This window comes from Schistocerca gregaria, chromosome 1, assembly GCF_023897955.1.
Source record: "Schistocerca gregaria isolate iqSchGreg1 chromosome 1, iqSchGreg1.2, whole genome shotgun sequence".
Lineage (NCBI taxonomy): Eukaryota > Metazoa > Arthropoda > Insecta > Orthoptera > Acrididae > Schistocerca > Schistocerca gregaria.
The window spans coordinates 608,925,929-608,948,732 of NC_064920.1; the positions used below are offsets into that span (position 1 = coordinate 608,925,929).

General features: G+C 38.9%; 1 protein-coding gene across 6 annotated transcripts in view; it reads left to right on the forward strand.

Moving 5' to 3' along the window:
- LOC126358674 (zinc finger protein 429-like) overlaps positions 1-21,033 on the forward strand; it is a 117,997-nt gene extending 96,964 nt beyond the window's left edge. For 4 of the 6 annotated variants that reach the window (XM_050007571.1, XM_050007569.1, XM_050007573.1 and 1 more), the window contains 2 exons: positions 148-422; positions 20,643-21,031. In XM_050007571.1, coding sequence (XP_049863528.1) covers positions 148-422; positions 20,643-20,856 — 489 coding nt within the window. In that variant the 3' untranslated portion in view covers positions 20,857-21,031. Of the gene's footprint in view, positions 1-147; positions 423-20,642 lie in introns of all 6 variants that reach the window. The other 2 variants (XM_050007568.1, XM_050007570.1) reach the window with 2 other exon arrangements.
- Positions 21,034-22,804: the final 1,771 nt, after the last annotated feature.

Here is a 22,804-nt window from a genome sequence, read left to right on the forward strand (position 1 = left end):
ATATTACCAGAATGAATTATTGCAATATGGCATTGAATGTTTGGAAAACAAGACTCTGAAGTGTTTAACATTGGATGTTCAACATAATTGCTTGTATCATTTGCTGTAGTTGTAATTATTGTTCTTACAGATGGTATTCTTACACAGGCATCATTAGAACCTCACATTCGCTCACATCAAGGACTTAGTCAACACAAATGCAAGCTTTGTGGAAAAACTTTTGTTCACCAATCTAGTCTGTCATCACATCTTCGGCTGCACAGAGGAGACAAGCGTCACACATGTAAATTCTGTGACAAGGCATTTTTCCAACTAGGAGATCGAATTAATCATGAACGAAAACACACTGGAGAACGCCCATTTAAATGTGATGTATGTGGAAGAGCATTCCGTACAAGAGGAATGTGGTTTGAACACAGCAGGTGAGATAAACAGAAGATAAAGGTCTTGTTGTTGTTGTTGTTGTTGTTTGTGTGCATGTATTTTGAATGCACAATGTGGGCTGCTTTCATACTATTAGCAGCATGCCTTTCATTTAGATTTCAACATTGAAATTAAATACACTCAATATCTTATATTCACCTAACTTTATAAACATCAGGGAAGGTGTATGGGCTTCCTAAATATCTCAGTTCAGCTAAATTTTCACTTCATATTATTGCAGCTCTTCAAGAGAACAAAACATTAGCGTACTTTGCTTATTTTTATTCAGTAATGTCATATGGAATTATACTCCGGGGTAACTCATTGTTAAGAAAGAAAGTTTCCATTGTACAAAAGTGAGTCATTGGCCATTCGAACAATATACAACTATTCAACGAGCTTTGTATTTTAACAAGTCATCCGTTACCATTCAGATCGAATAATGATATCCTTAATTTCAATATTAGAAAAAAAATTACCTTCAGTACTATTCATTAAAATCTTTGATTATTTACTCAGCGATATTAAATGCCTGGCAGATACCAAATTCTGTATAAAATCTTTTGAGTGACTGTTCCTTGATAGATTTCTTATTCAGAAACTTGTAGCTAATTCAGAAGAAAAATATTACATTCTGTTACCTAAGCTAAATATTCTTTTCTATGATATGATTTCACCTGTAAATGTCACATACAGCCAGTAAATGACCAGTTAATTGACTCATTCCATGTCATTACTTGAGAACAACATCGTAAATGACAGTTAACTCAAAATAATATCACAAAATGTCCAATATATAACCAAAAAAATAAAACAAATTGACAAATTTTTAAGTGTTTGTAGTCCTCATGTTCATCTTTTGAATTAACTAGGGTGCAAAACTGAAGAAATGTGTAACATTAATTTAAGTAATTATAAAACAGTCAGTGTCTATTGTAGGAATCAACAAAAAGGTGGAGGTGTTGGTATTTATGTCAAAAATAATGTCCAGTGTGAAAAAATTGCTTGGGTAGAAAAACTTGCATGTGAGATGGTTTTTGAAATAGCTGCAATAAGAATAAAGCTTAAGAATAGCAATTAAAAAATAGTTATCCTGTACAGATCCCCTAACAGTGGCATGGAAGAATTTTTCTGTCATTTAGAGGAACTTGTTGACAAACTATCACCTCATAAAAACAGATTATAATAATAGGGGAAGTGAACATAGACTCCTTAACTAATAACATAAATTATCTTAGATATATTGATATTTTACAGTCCTATAATTACATCCATGTGAATTCAATGCCAACAATAATTACATGTGACCCTCAGACATGTATTGACCATGTTATTACAAACTTAAGAAAGGAAGACCTTGTAGTTAGAACTGTTGAGAATCACATTTCAGATCATACTGCATTAGTCCTAGAGCTTCATACAGACAAAGAAGTGGTATCTGATGGGGACCTGTTAACCTATAAAAGAAAGCTTGACTATCGTACTTTAAAGGAAACCCTGGCACACATAAATTGGCATCAGGTAGGTCTATATAAAATAGAAGATATTAATGAAAAGTGGGACAAATTTTATACAACATTAACCCACTGCCTTAATCAAGTGTGTCCAGTGGTCAAAATACCAAAGAAAACTGACAGTTCCAGGAATCTTAAACTTCCCCCTAACATGATAAAATTAAAGGAACATATGAGGAATTTATATGTTCTATCAAACTGCAGTACTTCCAATTTAAATAAAAAGCCTGTAGAAAAACCTACAAGGAAGCACTTAAGAGATTAAAAGCACATATGTATGCTGAACAGATGAGGCAATCTAGTAATGTTACCAAAACAATTTAGAGTATAGTAAATAAGGAAAGAGGAGGGAGTGACAATGCAGTGTGCAATAACATAAGTGACAATGAAAAATTGTTCAGTGACCCAAAGGAAGTACATGAGAGACTCTTAGAACAGTTTAGTAGAATGAGTAGGGAGGATGTGATTGACCCACAACAGGTGCTAAATCCCAGTAATCTTAGTAATTCATTCTTCCTGAGGCATGTTTCAGAATTGGAAATCCTGAAAACCGTTGCCAACTTAAAAGCAAATACATCCACTGGCTGGGATGACATCTCAGAGAAACTTCTGAAAGAACACAGTAATGAATTAATAAAGCCACTACAACATTTAATAAACAGCTCTTTCAGTCAGGAGGCATTTTCTGACCTGTTAAAAGTCACTGAAATAAGACCGGAGCATAAAAAGGGAAAAACTACAGACATAATAAATTGTAGGCCTATTTCATTTACATCAGTAACTAGTAAGCTGTTGGAAAGGCTACTTCTTGATCAACTTGAATCATTTTTCTGTAAGTAAAATCTATTCATAAGCTGTCAGCACGGTTTCAAGAAGGGCCAGTCTACACCAACTGTAGCTACATTTTTGCAAGTGGTACTGAATAAAATTGATGATGGAAACAAAGTTATTGGCACCTTTTTAGACCTATCCAAGGCTTTTGACTCTGTAAACCACTCTGTTCTTCTACAAGGTGCACAACTTTGCTTCCGCCATTTTTTTCCCAACATTTGAGGCTTTAATGAAACAAATTGGTTACACATGTATCATACAAAGTATTTTCCATCACTGGCCACTTCTTTCTCCCATCTTTCAGGCAGTGTATGAATCCTACATCCAAAAAAAAATGTTCATCTTTTGAAATGATCCACGAATCAATCCAATTTGTGACTTCTTCATGAGATTAGAAGTGTTGGTTAGCCAGGCCATGCGCCATCCATCTAAACAGGTGATAGTCTGCAGAATACGGTGGGTGGGGTCGAACTTTCCATTTTAACATTTCCAAGTACATTTTGACCTCTTTTGCAATGTGGAGTCAAGCGCTGTTGTGCTGCAAAATCACTTTATCGTGCGTTTTGCTGTATTGCGGCCGTTTGTCTTTTAATGTTCTACTCAAGTACATTAATTGCATTTGATAATGAGCACGTGATTACTTCACTTGGTGTTAACACCTCATAGTACATGACACTGAGCTGATCCCACCAAATGCAGAACATGGTCTTGGAGCCATGAATATTTAGTTTAGCCATCGACTTGGAAGCATGGCCAGGATATCCCCATTATTTTTTGCATTTAGGGTTGCTGTAATGAACCCGTTTTTCATTCCCAGACACAATGCAATGCAGAAATAAATCCCTTCCGTTTTGCCTCTGAAGCAACTGTTCACAAACACACAAACGCTGTTCAACGCCTCTTGGTTTCAGCTCAAATAGGACCCAAGTTCCTTCTTTCTGAATCATGCCCGTAGCCCTGAGACATTTTGAAATGGCTTCCTGTGTCACTCCCACTCATCATGCCAATTCTTCTTGAGTTTGACGCAGGTCTTCACTCAGCAATGTCTCCAATTCTGCATCTTCGAAAACATTCTCTCTTCCACCACTGTTCTGGTTTACGACATTAAAATCAACATTCTTGAAGCGTTGAAACCACTCATGACACGGTTCTTTCACTAATAGCATCCTTACCATACGTGCTTGAGAGCATTCAATGAGACTCAGCCTCTGTTTTCTTCATAGTGAAACAAAACAGTAACACCTCCTGTCATGATGTAAACTGACATTTTCAATCAAGAACAACTTTATGATGCAGACACAAATCGACTAATGTTTGAATGAGGTTATGTTGACCAAGGTCCAAGCTAACTGTCTGACATCTGTGGTCTGTTTCTTTTGACCACTATTTACCGTTGTCGTCACCTAACGGCAAAAGGCGGAAGCAAAGTTGTGCACCTTGTACATAAATTAGAAACTTATGGAGTCAGAGGAGTAGCATTAGATTTGTTAAGATCCTACCTTGCTGACAGGAGACAATGTGTAAAGCTGTATTATTATAAGGGGCATTCAAAAAGAAATGAGCTGGAGGCATAATTACAGAAACCAGTAACTGTATGTTAGAAGTATTGGCCCTGGCTGTTGAGACACTTGTCCCACTGTGACACAAGGTGGTGAATGGCTGTCTCACAAAATTCCCGGGACTGTGATGTTAACCAGTTCCACACATACAGCTGAACGTCATCGTCCAAGGTGAATCATTTTCCCCTTAGAGTCTTTTCAAAGGGAACAAAAATGGCATAACAGGGAGCGAGGTCCAGACTGTATGGAGGATGGCCGAGAATCTCCCATTTGAATATCTGCAGGAGTTCCGTGACTGTGTTGGTTATATGAGGCTTTGCATTGTCATGGAGAAGAATGACCCTACAGGTGAGACTGCCTGGTCATTTTGATTTGATCGCTTGGCAAAGGGTGGTGAAGGTGTACTGCATGAACTGAATCAGAAGGGGGCCATCTTGGTCAAAGAAGTTTGTCAGCATAACCTTTCCTGCACTTGTGTGGACGACGATGTCCAAATGCACGTGCAGAACTGGTTCACATTGCAGGCCCAGGAATTTTATGAGACAGCCATTCACCACCTTGTGTCACAGTGGGACAAGTGTCTCAACAGCCAGGGTCAATACTTCTAACGTACAGGGACTGGTTTCTGTAATTATACCTCTGGCTCATTTCTGTTTGAATGCCCCTTATACAACTGGGAGACACACACAAATAGTGAAAATCATCTCATAAAATTCTAAACTGTGGAGTCACTCAGGGAAGCATTATCGGGCCTTTTTTGTTTATTATGTACATCAATGATATAATAATTCCACAAAATTCAAACCTAGTAAATTATTCTGATGATACCCCCTTCATAAGTTGGGGCTATACAAAACAGTTAGCAGTGCAAAATAATGCAGAGAACATTAGCCTCATCACAGAATATCTCACCAAAAACAAACTGGCACTAAATAAGGACAAGACCATTCTGATAGAGTTTCTGCTAAATTATAAATCAAGACAAATGGATACAGAACCAGAACTGTCAATTGAAACAATTGATAAACATAAATTCCTGGGTATTATAGTAGACAAATATCTTACATGGAAGGAGCACATCAGCTACATGTGCAAAAAAAAATCTCCTTTAACACTTACCTGCTAAAACATCTTTCTAGCATAATAGCACAACCTGTTTTAAGACAAATCTATTTTGGAATTATACTCCCACCTGCAATATGGCATCGAGATTTGGGGGGGGGGGGGGGGCACCAATGGTATTTAGGGATAGGGCTAGGGCTTTTAGAGCCCAGAAAAGAGCAATTAGGATAATAGCTAATATTAGTAGGTGTCAGTCCTGTAGAGTATTAAGTATAACATACTAACAGTGTATTCATTGTATATTCTCAGAACTATTCTGTTTGTAAAAGAAAATATGGAGCATAGTGTAATCAATAGTGAAATCCATAATTATAATATAAGAAAAAGAGACGATTACCACATAAAATTTAGTAATAAAAGAGCAACAGATCATATCCATTTTCTGCTGGAAGATATTTTTATAACAGATGGGCAAATAATATAAAATTGTTAAAAAGAAACATATTTAAGACAAAATAGAAGCAACTATTAATTGATAAATGTTTATATTCCATCAAGGAGTTTTACTGTTATTGTGTATAATTTATCTTTACTTCTAAACTTTTTTAATGTTCTTGTGTTTGGAAACTGACTATGCCCATGACTATTAAGTTATTTTGGACAAATAAACCATTTATTTAGTTATTTATTTATTATGATACACATGGTGTCCATGCGGAATGGTCATTATTCCATGGTATAACAGGGAAGATCATTCGAATCAAAAATGTCGAGTAATTATGGACTCTAAAATGTATACTTTATGAGCTATGAGCACTTGTTCAGTAGCAGAGATGTGTTTCATGGAAGCAAAGATGAGCAAGTGTTCATAGCCTTTAAGTAATGCACTTTAAGCCATCTTTACTTGACACTTTTTCTTGTTTTGGCCCATATGACCACCTCTCAAAATATGGAAAACAAAGAGCTTGCAGTACAAGACAGACATGTACATGTACATGTACATGTACATGTACATGTTCGTATGGGTGCACGACAGCAAGATCTTTAGTGCTCAAGGGGAACCAGATTGAGACGAGTGTCAGTAAATTACACAGAACAGGAAGATAAAAACACAGAACCATGGAACGAAGTATTGCATCAGTAGTAAAACATTAACAACACAGGAAGAAAGTGGAATAAGGAGCTAAAACAATATAGCAGATGGACGTGGTTGGCTGACCACAAGAATAAAAAATGGAGAAGTCTGCCACTCTGCAACACACTAAAACCTCCAGCCTAAAAGTTTAGGTGAGAATCCAGACACATCGCAAAACCTTAGTCACACTCGTCTCATCATCAGCTAAAATAGAGGGCAGATCCCCACCAATATTTGCTTCTGCCCTTGCATCACAATATAAAATGCACTCCGTTAAAATATGGTGGATAGAGATGTGCACACCACAAGCATCACAATATGGGGGATCCTCTCGCTGTGGTAAAAAGCTACGTGTGAGAGGGCAGTGCTCAATTCTAAGATGCATGTGGATAACTTCATCTCATCATGTTGTGACCAGGTTGTCGACTTCACCAACCACAGTTTATTGGCCATCACCGCAAGCCATTCCTCATCCCACAACTGCATGCACTTCCTGTGTTGTGCAGAAACGACAGCCTGCAAGCAAATAGGACACTGTGCCACATACTGTCCTCTGTAGGCCTCCTCGGCAGGCCGATCGACCTGTTTATTTCCCCACATCCCATGACCTGGCACCCAGCAGAATAACACCTGCTTGCCCTGCTGTTGGAGCAAGTACAGTTGGTCATATATCAGCCAGACCAACTCCTCAGCTGGGTACAGGTTCTGTAACAATTGTAGAGCACCAAGAGAATCAGATCAAATGAGAAACCATTTGCCCCAAATATGACGCATCTGGTCCAGTGCCTTCAGGACTGCTTGGAGCTCCAATAAGAAAATGGTATACTCGTCAGGAAGGTGAATCCTGGTGAAGTGATTGGGGAACATGACAAAGCAGCCAAAGGAATTCCCTTACCTGGACCCATCAGTGTACACTATTGTGAAACCAAGATACATATCTAAAATGTTAAAAAACAGAGACTGAAATGTAAAATCTGATGTATGATCTTTCTTAAAATTCGTCAAGTTGAAAATAAGTCTGGGCCTCTGGAGAAGCCAAGGTGGAAATCTGTTCACACATGATGCAAAACATGAAGACTGGCTACAACCATCTCTAGAAGGCAATCCTGTGGACGAATCCCATAGGGCCTCCTTGCCCGTTGCTGGTTACGAAAAAGCCTTTCCAGTGTTAGGTGGGTGTGTACGGTGTGGTCAGTATTTTATACACCTGGCACACCATAAGTAGCCGTCGCCTGATTTGAAGTGCCGGCTCCCCAGCCTCTGCACAGAGGCTTGGTATGGGGCTTATTCTGAATGCCCCAGTGGCCAACCAAATCCCTTCATGGTGCACCACATCCAACATCTTTAAACAAGAGGTCCTCACAGATCCATACACTGTGCACCCATAATCAAGCCGAGATTGCAGATAAGTCCTGTCTGCTTCTCACGTACTGTGGCAAAAACATTTAAAAATACTTAAAGCCTTAAGTGACCCTTTTCTCAGGTTCTTAAAATGTGGTAACCATGTAAGCTTACAGTGTGAATACTCCCAGATGGTACATCCTTCCCACTGGGAGGAGATGATGATTTTGAGGGTTCCATCTCGGTCCCATGAGCAGCTAGGGAAACAAGGGTCCACTTAGACAGAGCCCCGAGGTGCCGGAGTAAGCCTTATACAAATGAGTTGCAGCAGGTTCCCAGAGATTGCCTGCTAACGACTGTTCCACTTCAACAGCCATGCATCTCATCAGCGTGCAGCACACTTTGAGAGTGAGGGTTCTTTTTATAGAGATATTTAACATCCTCGCTATCCGGGTGTATTTGTGACATACAACGTTCCACTGCTGCGCCATACTGTGGTCACTGAAGCATGCCCAGAGCTTACAGTAACAGGGGACTGGCAGCACTTACCTGTTCCCAGCCCAGGGACCACGGGGTCACCTAGGCCATACTTGGCAAACATGCTGAGCCCCTGAGGGCTGCAGTACAAGAGATTCATTTCATAGCATTGAAGACAATGAAGTGTTCATAGCTCTTAAGGCATGTATTTTAGAGCCCATGTTTACTCAACTTTTTCACTTCGAATGAACATGCCTGTCATGTATGTGAATACCGGTATTGGCCATTACTCCTGAGACACACAGTATTGTGCAAGTGACACAGGAAATCAACTAACTTTACTATCAAGTAACTAACTACATTGGAAACTATGATAACCAAACAGTACCAAATTAAGGAAGTAAATAATGTTAGCAATTAAGATATCTTCATAAACAAAGTTTCATACACAAAAGCTTCAGTTGGACTTAAATGGGTTGGTTCAAATGAGGAAGGAATTACCTGTTGTCTTGCTGAAAAAGTTATCACGGCACTCACTTGAAATTATTTCAGTAAACTTCAGAAAACATACATTGGAAATACTAAATGGGAATTTTAGCTCAGTTTCTAATTGCTGTATGTCCATTGCTTTAACCCAAGTGTGCTTTAAACCAAGTGGTGGAGATGTAAAATATGGTCTGCAAGCCAAAATGTGATTGCAGATGTCCATAAACTGGACTGTGATACATTTGGACTATTGTATCACAAACTGTGGAGTGTATCCATCTCTCTAATTTGTTTATTTAATTTGGGTTAAAATGTTCCCCTAGTAGACAGCAATGGTATCAAGCTAGTGTGTAATGTGCTTTCATAAAGTCTTGTATTCATTACATAAAGACACACTTTTTCTGTAACATTGCTTGTTTGTAGAGCACATAATTTAAAAAAACTAAATGAGAAACAAATAATTTGTATGACACGTCCACGACAGTGACAGCTGACTTCAAAATATGGTGACAACACTGCTTCAAAAGTTCAATTTCACAGTCGTTTTCTCACAGAGAAGTGTGATAGTAGTATTTCAGTACGGTGAGAATGGGAGCAAAAAGAGGGAATCTCATGGGGAGTGTCAAAGTTCAATAGTGAGTGGACAGTATTTTCTTTCAAGAGTTGGTGATAAAGCAGTATTCTTAATTTTCAATAAAGCATTCAGTTTTCAGAAAGTACAATCTTAAGCAGTATTCTAACACAAAACATTACAGGTGCTGCAATGGACATACTGAAGAGACAAGGACACATGTTATGTTAAACAATGGTTCAATTGGAGAAATATCTTTTATGAAACAAAACAAAAATGATCAAGGTGACAAGTTACATATGCTGCAGTATATAATTTCACAATAGAAAATGAAACATTTGAGCACTAGGAGCTCCTGAAAGATGTGCTTGATGTGTCCGAGAGGCAGAGGATACTTCGTGTACTATAATCATATTCCTCCTTCCCTGTCCTACTTTTGAACAGAATGTGGGAAGAACGATTGTCAGTAAACTTCTGTAGAAGTCTTAATTTCTCCCATTTTCTCATTGTGGTCATCTCATGAGATGTATTTCAGAAGATTTAACATGTTGCCCGACTCATCCCAGGATGTATATTTTCAGAATTTCAGTAGTAAAGTTCCCTTGTAATGTCTGACACTGGAGTTTGTTGAACATCTCAGTAATACTCTTACATTGATAACACGGTCCTGTGGCGAAATGTGCTGCTCTTTGTTGGATCTTCACTCTCTCTTCTACTAATCTAACCTGGTAAGGAGCCAGGCTATTGAGGAGTACTCAAGCTTTAATCAAATAAAGTGTTTTCTTTTTTAAGCCACTCCTTTGTGGATGAATTACATTTCCTTAAGATTCTTCCTGGCACCTGCCTTACCTACAGTTTGTTTTATGTGGTTATTCCATATCAAGTCACTCTGGATGGTTACTCCTAGGAATTTTAAGGTAGTAGTTGTTGGCTGTGATTGTCATCAAGTGTAATTATAAAGTAGTAGATTTCTTCACCTATCTGTGCACAGTATTTAACACTTATTTATGTTGAGGGTCAATGACCAGTCCTTGCACCATTCATCAATTCTCTGCAGGTATCTCTGCAGTTCACTACAGTCTTCTGGCGTTGCTAAATCATCTGCAAACAGCCTCATGGAGCTTCTCACATTATCCACTGGACCATTTATACACACATCAAAAAAAGTTTTGCATCACCCCGGTTCCCAAAACTCCTGAAGATAGACGTTGACTGTGGGTATTGTATCACAGACACAGTCCCTTTGATTGTCACTAAACCCGCCCAAAGATGTAAATAACCATGCATGAGCAGCGCCTATTAGATGGAGGGGGTCTGACAGCCAATCTGTTCCAGTCATTCCACCAGGAAGGAAGTACATGGCTCGTTGTCTGTAATTCAGCCATGCCTAGATGGTCAACACTGTGGTTCAATCACATCTGCATTGTTACTTTGTGCCAGGCAGCGCTCTCTACAAGGGAAGTATTCAGGCACCTTGGAGTGAACCAAAGTGATGTTGTTCGGACATGGAGGAGATACAGAGAGACAGGAACTGCTAATGACATGCCTCGTTCAGGCCACCCAAGGGCTACTACTGCAGTAGATGACTGCTGCCTAAAGATTATGTCTCACAGGAACCCTGACAGCAATGCCACCATGTTGAATAATGCTTTTTGTGCAGCCACAGGGAGTCGTGTTACAACTCAAAATGTGCGCAATAGGCTGAATGATGCCCAACTTCACTCCCGACATCCACTGCGAAGTCTATCTCTGCAACCATGACACCTTGTAGAGCGGTACAGATGGACCAAACAACATGTCGAATGGACAGCCCAGAAATGGCATCACGTTCTATTTACCGATGAGTGTCGCATATGCCTTCAACCAGACAAGCTGGAAAGCTGATCATGCTGAACGCCTTAGACACACTGTCCAACGAGCACAGCAAGATGGAGGTTCCCTGCTGTTTTGGGGTGGCATTATGTGGGGCCAGCATATGCTGCTGGTGGTCATGGAAGGCGTCGTAACAGCCGTACGATATGTGAATGCCATCCTCTGTCTCACGGAAAACCCAAATCAGCAGCATATTGACAAGGCAGTCATCTTCATGGACGACAATTCGCATCCTGATCGTACAGATCTTGTAAAGACTTCCTTCAGGATTATGTTCCTTGTAACACCACTGTCTTCTCAAAAACAAAAGCAGTCAACAAAATGTCGCCTTTTCTTGTGACTGGCTTCTTTCAGGTGCTGCATTGACTGAATTCTGTAATAGACATCATGCTAGAGAACTTGCCCAGTTCTCGTAAGTAGAACACTACCTACTTTCAGTATGGGATGTACTTAAGTGTAAAGGAAAATCCTGTGTGTGTATGCAGTGTACGTGAAACACATTATAAGGATGTAACCAGCACATAAACTGTGCTTTTGTGCTACTGCATTATGTGTACTGGAAGGAATTGGGGTTGTATGGATGAGTTACCAGTGGGTAGTTTTGTTGCAGGTAATTCGTATCTGTTGAGGGTAAAACACTGCACAGAAGTATATAGTGATTACATTTATACTACTGTGTGATTAGCTAATCGAAATCATGTCATTGACTGTGGCCCATAAACACCAACTCAAAGTTCCATAAATGGGTCACACTTTGCATGGTGCATCAACTTTGTCAGCCATGAACCATCACAAAATTCCAAGGAGTCACAGGCACAGATATTCCACACTAGTTATGCCAGCCACGGTACCATTAGCTGATGCAGCATTCCTGCCTGCTCTCCAGCAGAGCTAGCTGGCAAGGTGACTGTAGCATCAGCCGGAAGAGAGCATACGTTGACTCAAGGCTGTGTGTCTGCGAGGCCACTACACACATAGCTTCCTGCTTTCAGCACAACTCAGTTGGCACAGGCATGGCATTAACCTATTTGCTGTAACACAGCACAATGTGCCCTCGCTCAGCAACCATCATTCAGTGTAGATACTGGTTTCTGTAAGTTGGGTGTTCAGCCATGCAACAAGAAAACACCTCCTCTGTGGTTTTATCTGTCTCAGTGTACTGAGGACTTTGACATTGTCAAAGATGTCTATGATGACACTATGCAATTTGTTCATGAGGGAACCAGGTAAACAAAAGAAGGTTTCAGTGGGATTCCTTCCAGATCTGAGACATAAGATTTGAAAATGAGCCGTTTTTCAAATAAATCTGACAGGGTACACCAAGGAATTAAAAGCATGGCTAAGAGATCCGATTCAGAAATCAATCTCCAGCTGTACAAGAGTACACCTCAGCACAAGTATGCAAAAATGCCAAGCTAATTGATAAAAAGATGACTCAGTAGACAAATAATGTTTCTGTTAAATCAACAGATAACAAAGACATTAAAGTAATCAATGCACAACAGAACAACAGATTTGTTCCCATTATGGAAACAAATCAACAAAAGATTGCCTGACAAATGTAGTAAAAAACCGAATTGCATTCCACGCCTTAAAAGGGGAAAACAATGCTCACATGAAAAAGAAAAAAGAAAAAGAAAGAAAAAAAAGAAACAAAAGAACAAAGAACTGCCACTTACCAGTTCCTCCTAAAAACAGAAATAGCTTGGACCGATTATGAAAATGTTTAGTAACCTGTACGTATATGTGGTGCAACTAATTATCAGAAGGCATGAGGCTTTACTGTTTGGTTAAATGATGATGGCATCTTCTTGAGTAAAATATTCTGGAGTTAAATTATTCCTCCTTTTGGATCTCTGGGCGGGGACTACTCAAGAGGACGTCGTTATCAGGAGAAAGAAAACTGGCGTTCTACGGATCAGAGCATGGAATGTCAGATCCCTTAATCAGGCAGATAGGTTAGAAAATTAAAAAAGGGAAATGGATAGGTTAAAGTTAGATATAGTGGGAATTTGTGAAGCTCATTGGCAAGAGGAACAATACTTTTGGTCAGGTGAATACAGGGTTATAAATACAAAATCAAATAGGGGCAATGCAGGAGCAGGTTTAATAATGAATTTAAAAATAGGCGTGGCAGTAAGCTACTACAAACAGCATAGTGAACGCATTATTGTGGCCAAGATAGATATGAAGCCCACGCCTACTACAGTAGTACAAGTTTATATGCCAACTAGCTCTGCAGATGACGAAGAAATTGAAGAAATGTATGATGAGATAAAAGAAATTATTTAGATAGTGAAGGGAGATGAAAATTTAATAGTCATGGGTGACTGGAATTCGATAGTAGGCAAAGGAAGAGAAGGAAACGTAGTAGGTGAATATGGATTGGGGGGAAAAAATGAAAGAGGAAGCTGCCTGGTAGAATTTTGCACAGGGCATAACTTAATCATAGCTAACACTTGGTTCAAGAATCATAAAAGAAGACTATATACATGGAAGAAGCCTAGAGATACTGACAGGTTTCAGATAGATTATATAAAGGTAAGACAGAGATTTAGGAACCAGGTTATAAATTGTAAGACGTTTCCAGGGGCAGATGTGGACTCTGCCCACAATCTATTGGTTATGAACTGTAGATTAAAACAGAAAAAACTGCAAAAAGGTGGGAATTTAAGGAGATGGGACCTAGATAAACTGACTAAACCAGAGGTTGTACAGAGTTTCCGGGAGAGCATAGGGGAGCAATTGACAAGAATAGGGGAAAGAAATACAGCAGAAGAAGAATGGGTAGCTTTGAGGGATGAAGTAGTGAAGGCAGCAGAGGATCAAGTAGGTAAAAAGATGAGGGCTAGTAGAAATCCTTGGGTGACAAAAGAAATATTGAATTTAATTGATGAAAGAAGAACATATAAAAAAAGCAGTAAATGAAGCAGGCAAAAAGGAATACAAACGTCTCAAAAATGAGATCGGAAGGAAGTGCAAAATGGCTAAGCAGGCATGGCTAGAAGACAATTGTAAGGATATAGAGGCTTATCTGACTAGGGGTAAGATAGATACTGCCTACAGTAAAATTAAAGAGACCTTTGGAGAAAAGAGAACCACTTGCATGAATATCAAGAGCTCAGATGGAAACCCAGTTCTAAGCAAAGAAGGGAAGGCAGAAAGGTGGAAGGAGTATATAGAGTGTCTATACAAGGGCAATGTACTTCAGGACAGTATTATAGAAATGGAAGAGGATGTAGATGAAGATGAAATAGAAGACATGATACTGCGTGAAGAGTTTAACAGAGCACTGAAAGACCTAAGATGAAACAAGGCCCCAGGAGTAGACTACATTCCATTAGAACTACTGACAGCCGTGGGAGAGCCAGTCTTGACAAAACTCTACCATCTGGTGAGCAAAATGTATGAGACAGGTGAAATACCCTCAGATTTCAAGGAGAATATAATAATTCAAATCCCAAAGAAAGCAGGTGTTGACAGATGTGAAAATTACCAAACTATCAGTTTAATAAGTCACGGCTGCAAAATCATAATGAAAATTCTTTACAGACAATTGGAAAAACTGGTGGAAGCCAACCTCGGGGAAGATGAGTTTGGATTCCGTAGAAATATTGGAACATGTAAGGCAATACTGACCCTATGACTTATCTTAGAAGCTAGATTAAGAAAAGGCAAACCCACGTTTATAGCATTTGTAGACTTAGAGAAAGCTTTTGACAATGTTGACTGGAATACTCTCTTTCAAATTCTGAAGGTGGCAGGGATAAAATACAGGGAGCGAAAGGCTATTAACAATTTGTACAGAAATTAGATGGCAGTTATAAGAGTCAAGGGACATGAAAAGGAAGCAGTGGTTGGGAAGGGAGTGAGACAGGGTTGTAGCCTATTTCTGATGTTATTCAGTCTGTATATTGAGCAAGCAGTAAAGGAAACAAAAGAAAAATTCGGAGTAGGTATTAAAATCCATGGAGAAGAGATAAAAACTTTAAGGTTGGCCGATGACATTGTAATTCTGTCAGAGACAGCAAAGGACTTGGAGGAGCAGCTGAACGGAATGGACAGTGTTTTGAAAGGAGGATATAAGATGAACATCAACAAAAGCAAAACGAGGATAATGGAATGTAGTCAAGTTAAGTCGGGTGATGCTGAGAGAATTAGATTAGGAAATGAGACACTTAAAGTAGTAAAGGAGTTTTGCTATTTGGGGAGCAAAATGACTGATGATGGTCGAAGTAGAGAGGATATAAAATGTAGACTGGCAATGGCAAGGAAAGCATTTCTGAAGAAGAGAAATTTGTTAAGATTGAGTATAGATTTAAGTGTCAGGAAGTCGTTTCTGAAAGTATTTGTATGGAGTGTAGCCATGTATGGAAGTGAAACATGGATGATAAATAGTTTGGACAAGAAGAGAACAGAAGCTTTTGAAATGTGGTGCTACAGAAGAATGCTGAATATCAGACCACATAACTAATAAGGAGGTATTGAATAGAATTTGGGAGAAGAGGAGTTTATGTTCCGAGGCATCAAGGGATCAACAATTCAGTATTGGAGGGCAGTGTGGAAAGTAAAAATCATATAGGGAGACCTAGAGATGAATACACTAAGCTGACTCAGAAGGATGTAGGCTGCAGTACGTACTGGGAGATGAAGCAGCTTGCACAGGATAGAGTAGCACGGAGAGCTGCATCAAACCAGTCTCAGGACTGAAGTCCACAACAACAACAACAACAACAACAACAACAAAAAGATATACACACAGTAGATTTCAGCCATGCACAGTCGCAAGAGAGACAAGTCATTTTCCATCAGAGCAGTGGTGCTGAGCAGTCGGATGGTGCAAACAACTTGGTGTCGTGCATAATAATGTCCAGCACATGATGCTCCTGCTCTAAACACTGACAGTTGAATACCATTACAAGGAAATGACTGACTACATTGAGGGGTTGCTGAAATGACCAGGTCTGCTAGCTCCAGAACTGAACATGGCAGCTTTCAGATGAGTGATTTTTCAGGCTCAGATTCGGTTTAAGATAAATGAAATAGAGAGTAAGTTATCATAATTAGAGATATTCGATGGCTGCCACAATTCTGAGTGAGATTTTGAAACATACAACAGGCAAAACCTCCCAACCCAGCATCCACAAACCTCTTCACCAGTGCCATGACATGACAAAGTTAACTTCGTACATGGTGGTGGTACCTTTAATGATTTCCAGCCTGCCTGAACAAATTGTACCACTGACATACAGATCAGTGACATGGTAACATCTAATTTATTTAAAACACCTGAAAGAACATTGGGTACATAGAGCACTATTTCTGACAATGTGCATCAACATGTCGACAGATGTCACATTCCCATCTCCTGATTTGTGGGCTCTGCAACTTGTGATCTGGATATCAGAATGAGAGTACCACATGCCTCCATCACACGTAGCAACGGAGCCACCACACAAAAGAAGAATATATCAGGGCCCATGACAGATGAACCCTCTGCATGCAATGAGAGAAATACTGCACTGACATTGTCGCAAACAACAACTCAAACCAGGTGCATGGAGATACAGAACACAGCATCATGCTAAGTAGGCTGCAGGATTCTTTAATTCTCAAGCAGCTATGAGATTTGTATTAAGTCTTGGAAACACAATTATTTTTTGAACACCACTGGCAGCAGCTGGTCATATTTTGCTTACTTATTTATATTACTTACTTATTTTGATTACTCTCCCTACAGGTGTAAAAGCCCTGTGCGATTTTCTCAGACAAGTCTTTACATGTGGGAATGAAGTTTTCACTCTTGAAGATTTTGTGAACGCCCATGGACAAGTCTGTTTTGACCCTACTCTGCATTCACCTAAGTGTTATGTTCATAAAACATACATATAACAGCATCAGATTCCTCTAGATCAACATTATGCACTCAGCATCAGTAATAAATGACCTGTGAAAGACTATAAAGGAACTGGGTGTCATTGCGCTACTCCAAGAACTGTACGGCAGAAATGGGAAACTTCTGCACTTATAGACACACATAAGCTCAACAGATGGCCAGCAGAATGCCAAGGCAGCAACCATCATTCCATTCGTAGATACCTTGTCAACAAAGTGCACAGTTACACAGTGGCCATGCTGTAACAGTACGTATGTGTACTCCTCAATGCTTTTAGATCATTGCCTGCATATACATGCAGTACTTCCATATGACTGATCCATTCCTTGACAAATTAAGATATGCATTAGTGTACAGTTTTCATGGATATCAAATAACAAGAACAGGTGAGAACGCTAATTCGGTGCTTTGTCACAGCAGAATGACAGATGGACGGGATGTAATAACGCAAGACTAGAACCAAGAAGTGAACCTGACTGAGATAAATGAATATGGAAGCACACTGCAAATAGTATTGATGCACACATTGATACAGACATCACCCATGCAGATCAGGCAGTAGGTACTAATAAACTTGGAACATTAAGCAACACATTACTACTAGCAACCATAGTGTCATAATCTTCTATATGCAAATAGTAACTGAAAACTGGAAACAGTGGAGGCATCAGGAACTGGAAGGCTGGGATTTGAAGAGAGCAACCTGGATAGCACTTACTACTGAAATAGCTTGTTTCAACTTGGACCATTCATCCAAAGACATAGACCCATGGGTCCATGCTCTTACTCAGCTCCTTCAGCATGTGCAGGCAAATCATATCTTGAAGAGGAGATATAGATCTATCCCTGAGTCACATCTATCCCTGAGACACCTTTGAATTGAGAACTACAGAGATGGCACAGGGCCACCCTAAAACGTACGCACTTATGGGTTCTCATAAGGATAATGGAATTGGACAGTACTACAATAGCAGATAATCTACATGTCACTCTGAGAACATATCCTCCTGACATCACAGTAAAATATATAAGGAATTAAATGATCCAGAATAACAAACATGTTAGATCTTCAAGACTGGACACTTATGTAATTGTAATTTAGTTTAATATAAATACATAACTTAAGAGTAATAATATGCTATTGCCATTTAAAAATAATTATGATGACTTGACATTTTTGCGAGTCGCTCAGCAACTGGATAACAAATTTAATTGCAATTTTAAATGTTTCACATTAGATATATAGCTATAATACATGTAGGAAATGAATAGGTGACTGAAGTGTAGGCTATTTTTCCACTCAGTGCAGGCAAACATAGAAGATGTTCTAAGGTAGCCACAAACCAAAGTTTAGCTAAGGAAATTTACTCGAGAAGTAAAACAATTATTTCTTTTTTTGTTTCATTACTCACCTTAACTTTACTTTTTAAGGTATACTGTATAAAGCAGTATCTTAATATTGCATTATTAGAGTTAAGAAAAAAAAAAACTGTATACTGTTATGAAGAGAACTTTGAATGTACTGAATGTTTATTTATGATCTTCTTTAGACACACAGCAAGATAGATTTTACAACACCAATAAATAAATAAAAGCTCAATTCTTGGGAATGGAGAAGAACCAACTTCACCTGACTAACCCCACACTGTCAAAAATACAACAGCATTTTCCACAGATCAGTAAGAAAGAGACTATCATGAACACATTTTAATGTTCATTGTTTAACCTGTTTTATTGAACTTTAAAATACGTCTGTGAACTGTTGATCGTGCAAATATGCCTCACAGTTGCTGCATAGCTTTTTATGTTCTGATAATACATTTTTACTATTATGACACATTGGGCAATAGTAAATTGCATCATGATTAAGACACACATGAAGAAACATAATAAATTCAGACTAAAGTAACAGTTGAAATGTTTATTGAAACTGAAATGATACACAGCAATGTGGTCAAGTGACAAATAAAAACATACTATGCGATTTAAAATTGGTGCGCTTTTTGAAATACCTTTAGTTCTCTTTTTTGGCAATATGGGAAAAGATAAAAACTTCTCTTGAATTCTCTGATCTCTAATGGAATCGTGTTTTGGCTTTCTGTTAACATGGACCATTTGAATAAATAGAATTTAACTATGGAATTGAAAAACATACTTATTTTACAAATTATATTGTAAATAAAATAGAAAGAAACTTCCACATGGGAAAAACGTATTAAAAACAGATTCCAAGACTTACCAAGCGGGAAAGCGCCGGTAGATAGGCACAATAATTAAAACACACACACAGAATTTCTAGCTTTCGCAACCGACGGTTGCTTCTTCAGGAAAGAGGGAAGGAGGGGGAAAGACGAAAGGATGTGGGTTTTAAGGGAGAGGGTAAGGAGTCATTCCAATCCCGGGAGCGGAAAGACTTACCTTAGGGGGAAAAAAGGACAGGCCCGAACTCTTTGCCTTTACAGATGTCTGCTTGTGTCTGTGTATGTGCAGATGAATATGTGTGTGTGTGTGTGTGTGTGTGTGTGTGTGTGTGTGTGCGAGTGTACACCTGTCCTTTTTTCCCCCTAAGGTAAGTCTTTGCGCTCCCGGGATTGGAATGACTCCTTACCCTCTCCCTTAAAACCCACATCCCTTCGTCTTTCCCTCTCCTTCCCTCTTTCCTGAAGAAGCAACCGTCGGTTGCGAAAGCTAGAAATTCTGTGTGTGTGTTTGTGTGTTTTAATTATTGTGCCTATCTACCGGCGCTTTCCCGCTTGGTAAGTCTTGGAATCTTTGTTTTTAATACAAATTATATTGTAAATAAAATAGAAAGAAACTTCCACATGGAAAAATATATTAAAAACAAAGATTCCAAGACTTACCAAGCGGGAAAGCGCTGGCAGACAGGCACATGAACAAAACACACAAACACACACACAGAATTACGAGCTTTCGCAACTGGCAGTTGCTTCGTCAGGAAAGAGGGAAGGAGAGGGAAAAATGAAAGGATGTGGGTTTTAAGGGAGAGGGTAAGGAGTCATTCCAATCCCGGGAGCGGAAAGACTTCCCTTAGGGGAAAAAAAGGACAGGTGTACACTCGCACACACACACACACATATCCATCCGCACATACACAGACACAAGCAGACATCATGTCTGCTTGTGTCTGTGTATGTGCGGATGGATATGTGTGTGTGTGTGTGCGAGTGTACACCTGTCCTTTTAGGAAGACCAGTGCTTGAGTAATTCTAGCTGTAACTCTTAATTTTAATGTTGGTGAGTACCTATAGCACTAAATGTATTCACAGTCCATAAATGCAAATGGAAATGTTTTTGTTCTGTTGCTGTTATCTTTATGAGCAATGCTGATTATCAAATTTCATTGTTCATATTTAGACCACTAATCCTGTCTCTGGTTGCCCCTTTAAAGAACTTATTAACAGCATATATTGTAAAAATTTAACTGTACTTAAGTAATTTCACACTTTCTTTGTAGAATTCACAAGGATGAACGGCCTTTTCCATGTGACATATGTGGGGCAGCATTCCGGCGGTCATATGCATTGAAGAACCACAAAACTGTTCATACTGGTGAGAAAAAATATGTATGCAGCCAGTGCAATCACGCTTTTCGTGTAAAGCAAGATATGCAAAAGCATATTAACAGTTATCACAGGAATGAAATAACATTTACAGAAGCTATAATGTAAAAAAAAAGGCAAAGAGCATGACATATTTATCCTCCACAAAGGTAGCAGTGTGGAACACTTATTGAGGGAGTGAACTGGGATGTCGAGAGGGAGAGAAGAATATTGTAACTTGTGTTTCTTTTAAATGTATTGTATGGTATGTTTGTTAAGAATACATCAGCTACAAATTTTAAAACACTTTTTTGTTTATGCTGACAGATATCCAGTCACCTGGCTCAGGTCTGTTCAGACATTCTTTTCAAACTCCTCTCTCTCTCCCTCTCTCTCTCTCTCCTACATACTTCATGTGAAATGGGATATGATGGAGAACGGCTTAAGTACAGCCTGAGGGCTCCTCCAGAATGAATCTATCATTATGCATGAAAGATTAATTGTAAACAAACTTCCATCATATTGATCACAAAAGCCTAGGGTCAAGATCCAAGTCAGGAAGTTTCATCAAGAATAATATCTCCTGCAAAAAATGATGGCAACAATGATGATGATGAAATATTTGAGATAACATCCTATCAATGACCAGGTCACTGGAGACAGACTACAGCTTTTGAATGGATACAGACAGGAAAGAGATCATAAGTGTCCTTTTCAAAAAAGGACCATCCTGCCAGTTGCACTTTCCTGAAGCAATTTAGGTAAACCACAAAAAATCTAAATCTGACTGAAAACATTTTTGAATTCTACTCCTCCAAAACACAAATACAGTCTTAACCATTGCACCAGCTCACTCAGTAAGTTGTCTTGTTAGTGAAGAAGATTCATTCTGGTAAACTAAATATTCACCACAGAATTAACTTGCATTTTGATAAGGGCTGTACTTAGTTACAACATGTCAAGTTTATTAGAAATTTCAACATAAGCCATAGGCATTAATCACTAGAAAATTCCAGCCTGTGATTTCACCTCATGTGGCTATATGTTACTTTTAATTTTAGCTTTCAGAACATATGATTTTACTATTTACTTATTGTATATTCATGCTATTGTGTTCTTTGATATACAGCTCCTTTTTAAGATTGTACCTAGTTACTTAGTCAACCAGAACGAAGGGGTATTTGTCGAGAGGCCATAAAAATGTGTAGTTCCTGAAGGGGCAACAGCCTATTCTCCAGTCACAGGGGGGACAATCTGGATGTCTGATCTGACCTTGCAACATCAACCAAAACAACCTTACTGTGCTGGTATTGTGAACAGCTGAAAACAAGGGGAAACTACAATCGTAATTTTTTCCCAAGGGCATGCAGCTATCCTGTATGATTAAAAATGATGGCATCCTTTTATGTAAAATATTCCGGAGGTAAAATAGTCCTGGATTCGGATTTCCGGGAGGGGACTAATCAAGGGGACTTTGTTATCAGGAGAAACAAAACTGGCATTCTACAGATCACAGTGTGGAATGTAAGATCCCTTAATTGGGCAGGTAACTTAGAAAATTTAAAAAGGGAAATGGATAGGTTAATGTTAGATATAGTGGGAATTAGTGAAGTTAAGTGGCAGGAGGAACAAGACCTCTGGTCAGGTGAATACAGAGTTATAAATAAAAAATCAAATAACAGCAAAGAAAGAGAAGGTTTAATAATAAATAAAAATGCAGATACGCTACTATGAACAGCATAGTGAACACATTATTGTAGACAAGATAACGAAGCCCACATCCACCACAGTTGTCCAAGTTTATATGCCAAATAGCTCTGCAGATGAAGAGATTGAGGAAATGTATGATGAGATAAAAGAGATTATTCAGATAGTTAAGGGAGACAAAAATTTAATAACCATGGAGGGCTAGAATTCGTTAGAAGGAAAAGTAGTACATGAAAATGGATTGGGAGGAAATTAATGAAAGAAGAAGCCACATGGTAAAAATTTGCACAGAGCGTAATTAAATACAGCTAACACTTGGTTTAATAATCATGAGAGAAGGTTGTGCATGTGGAAGAGGCCTGGAGAGACC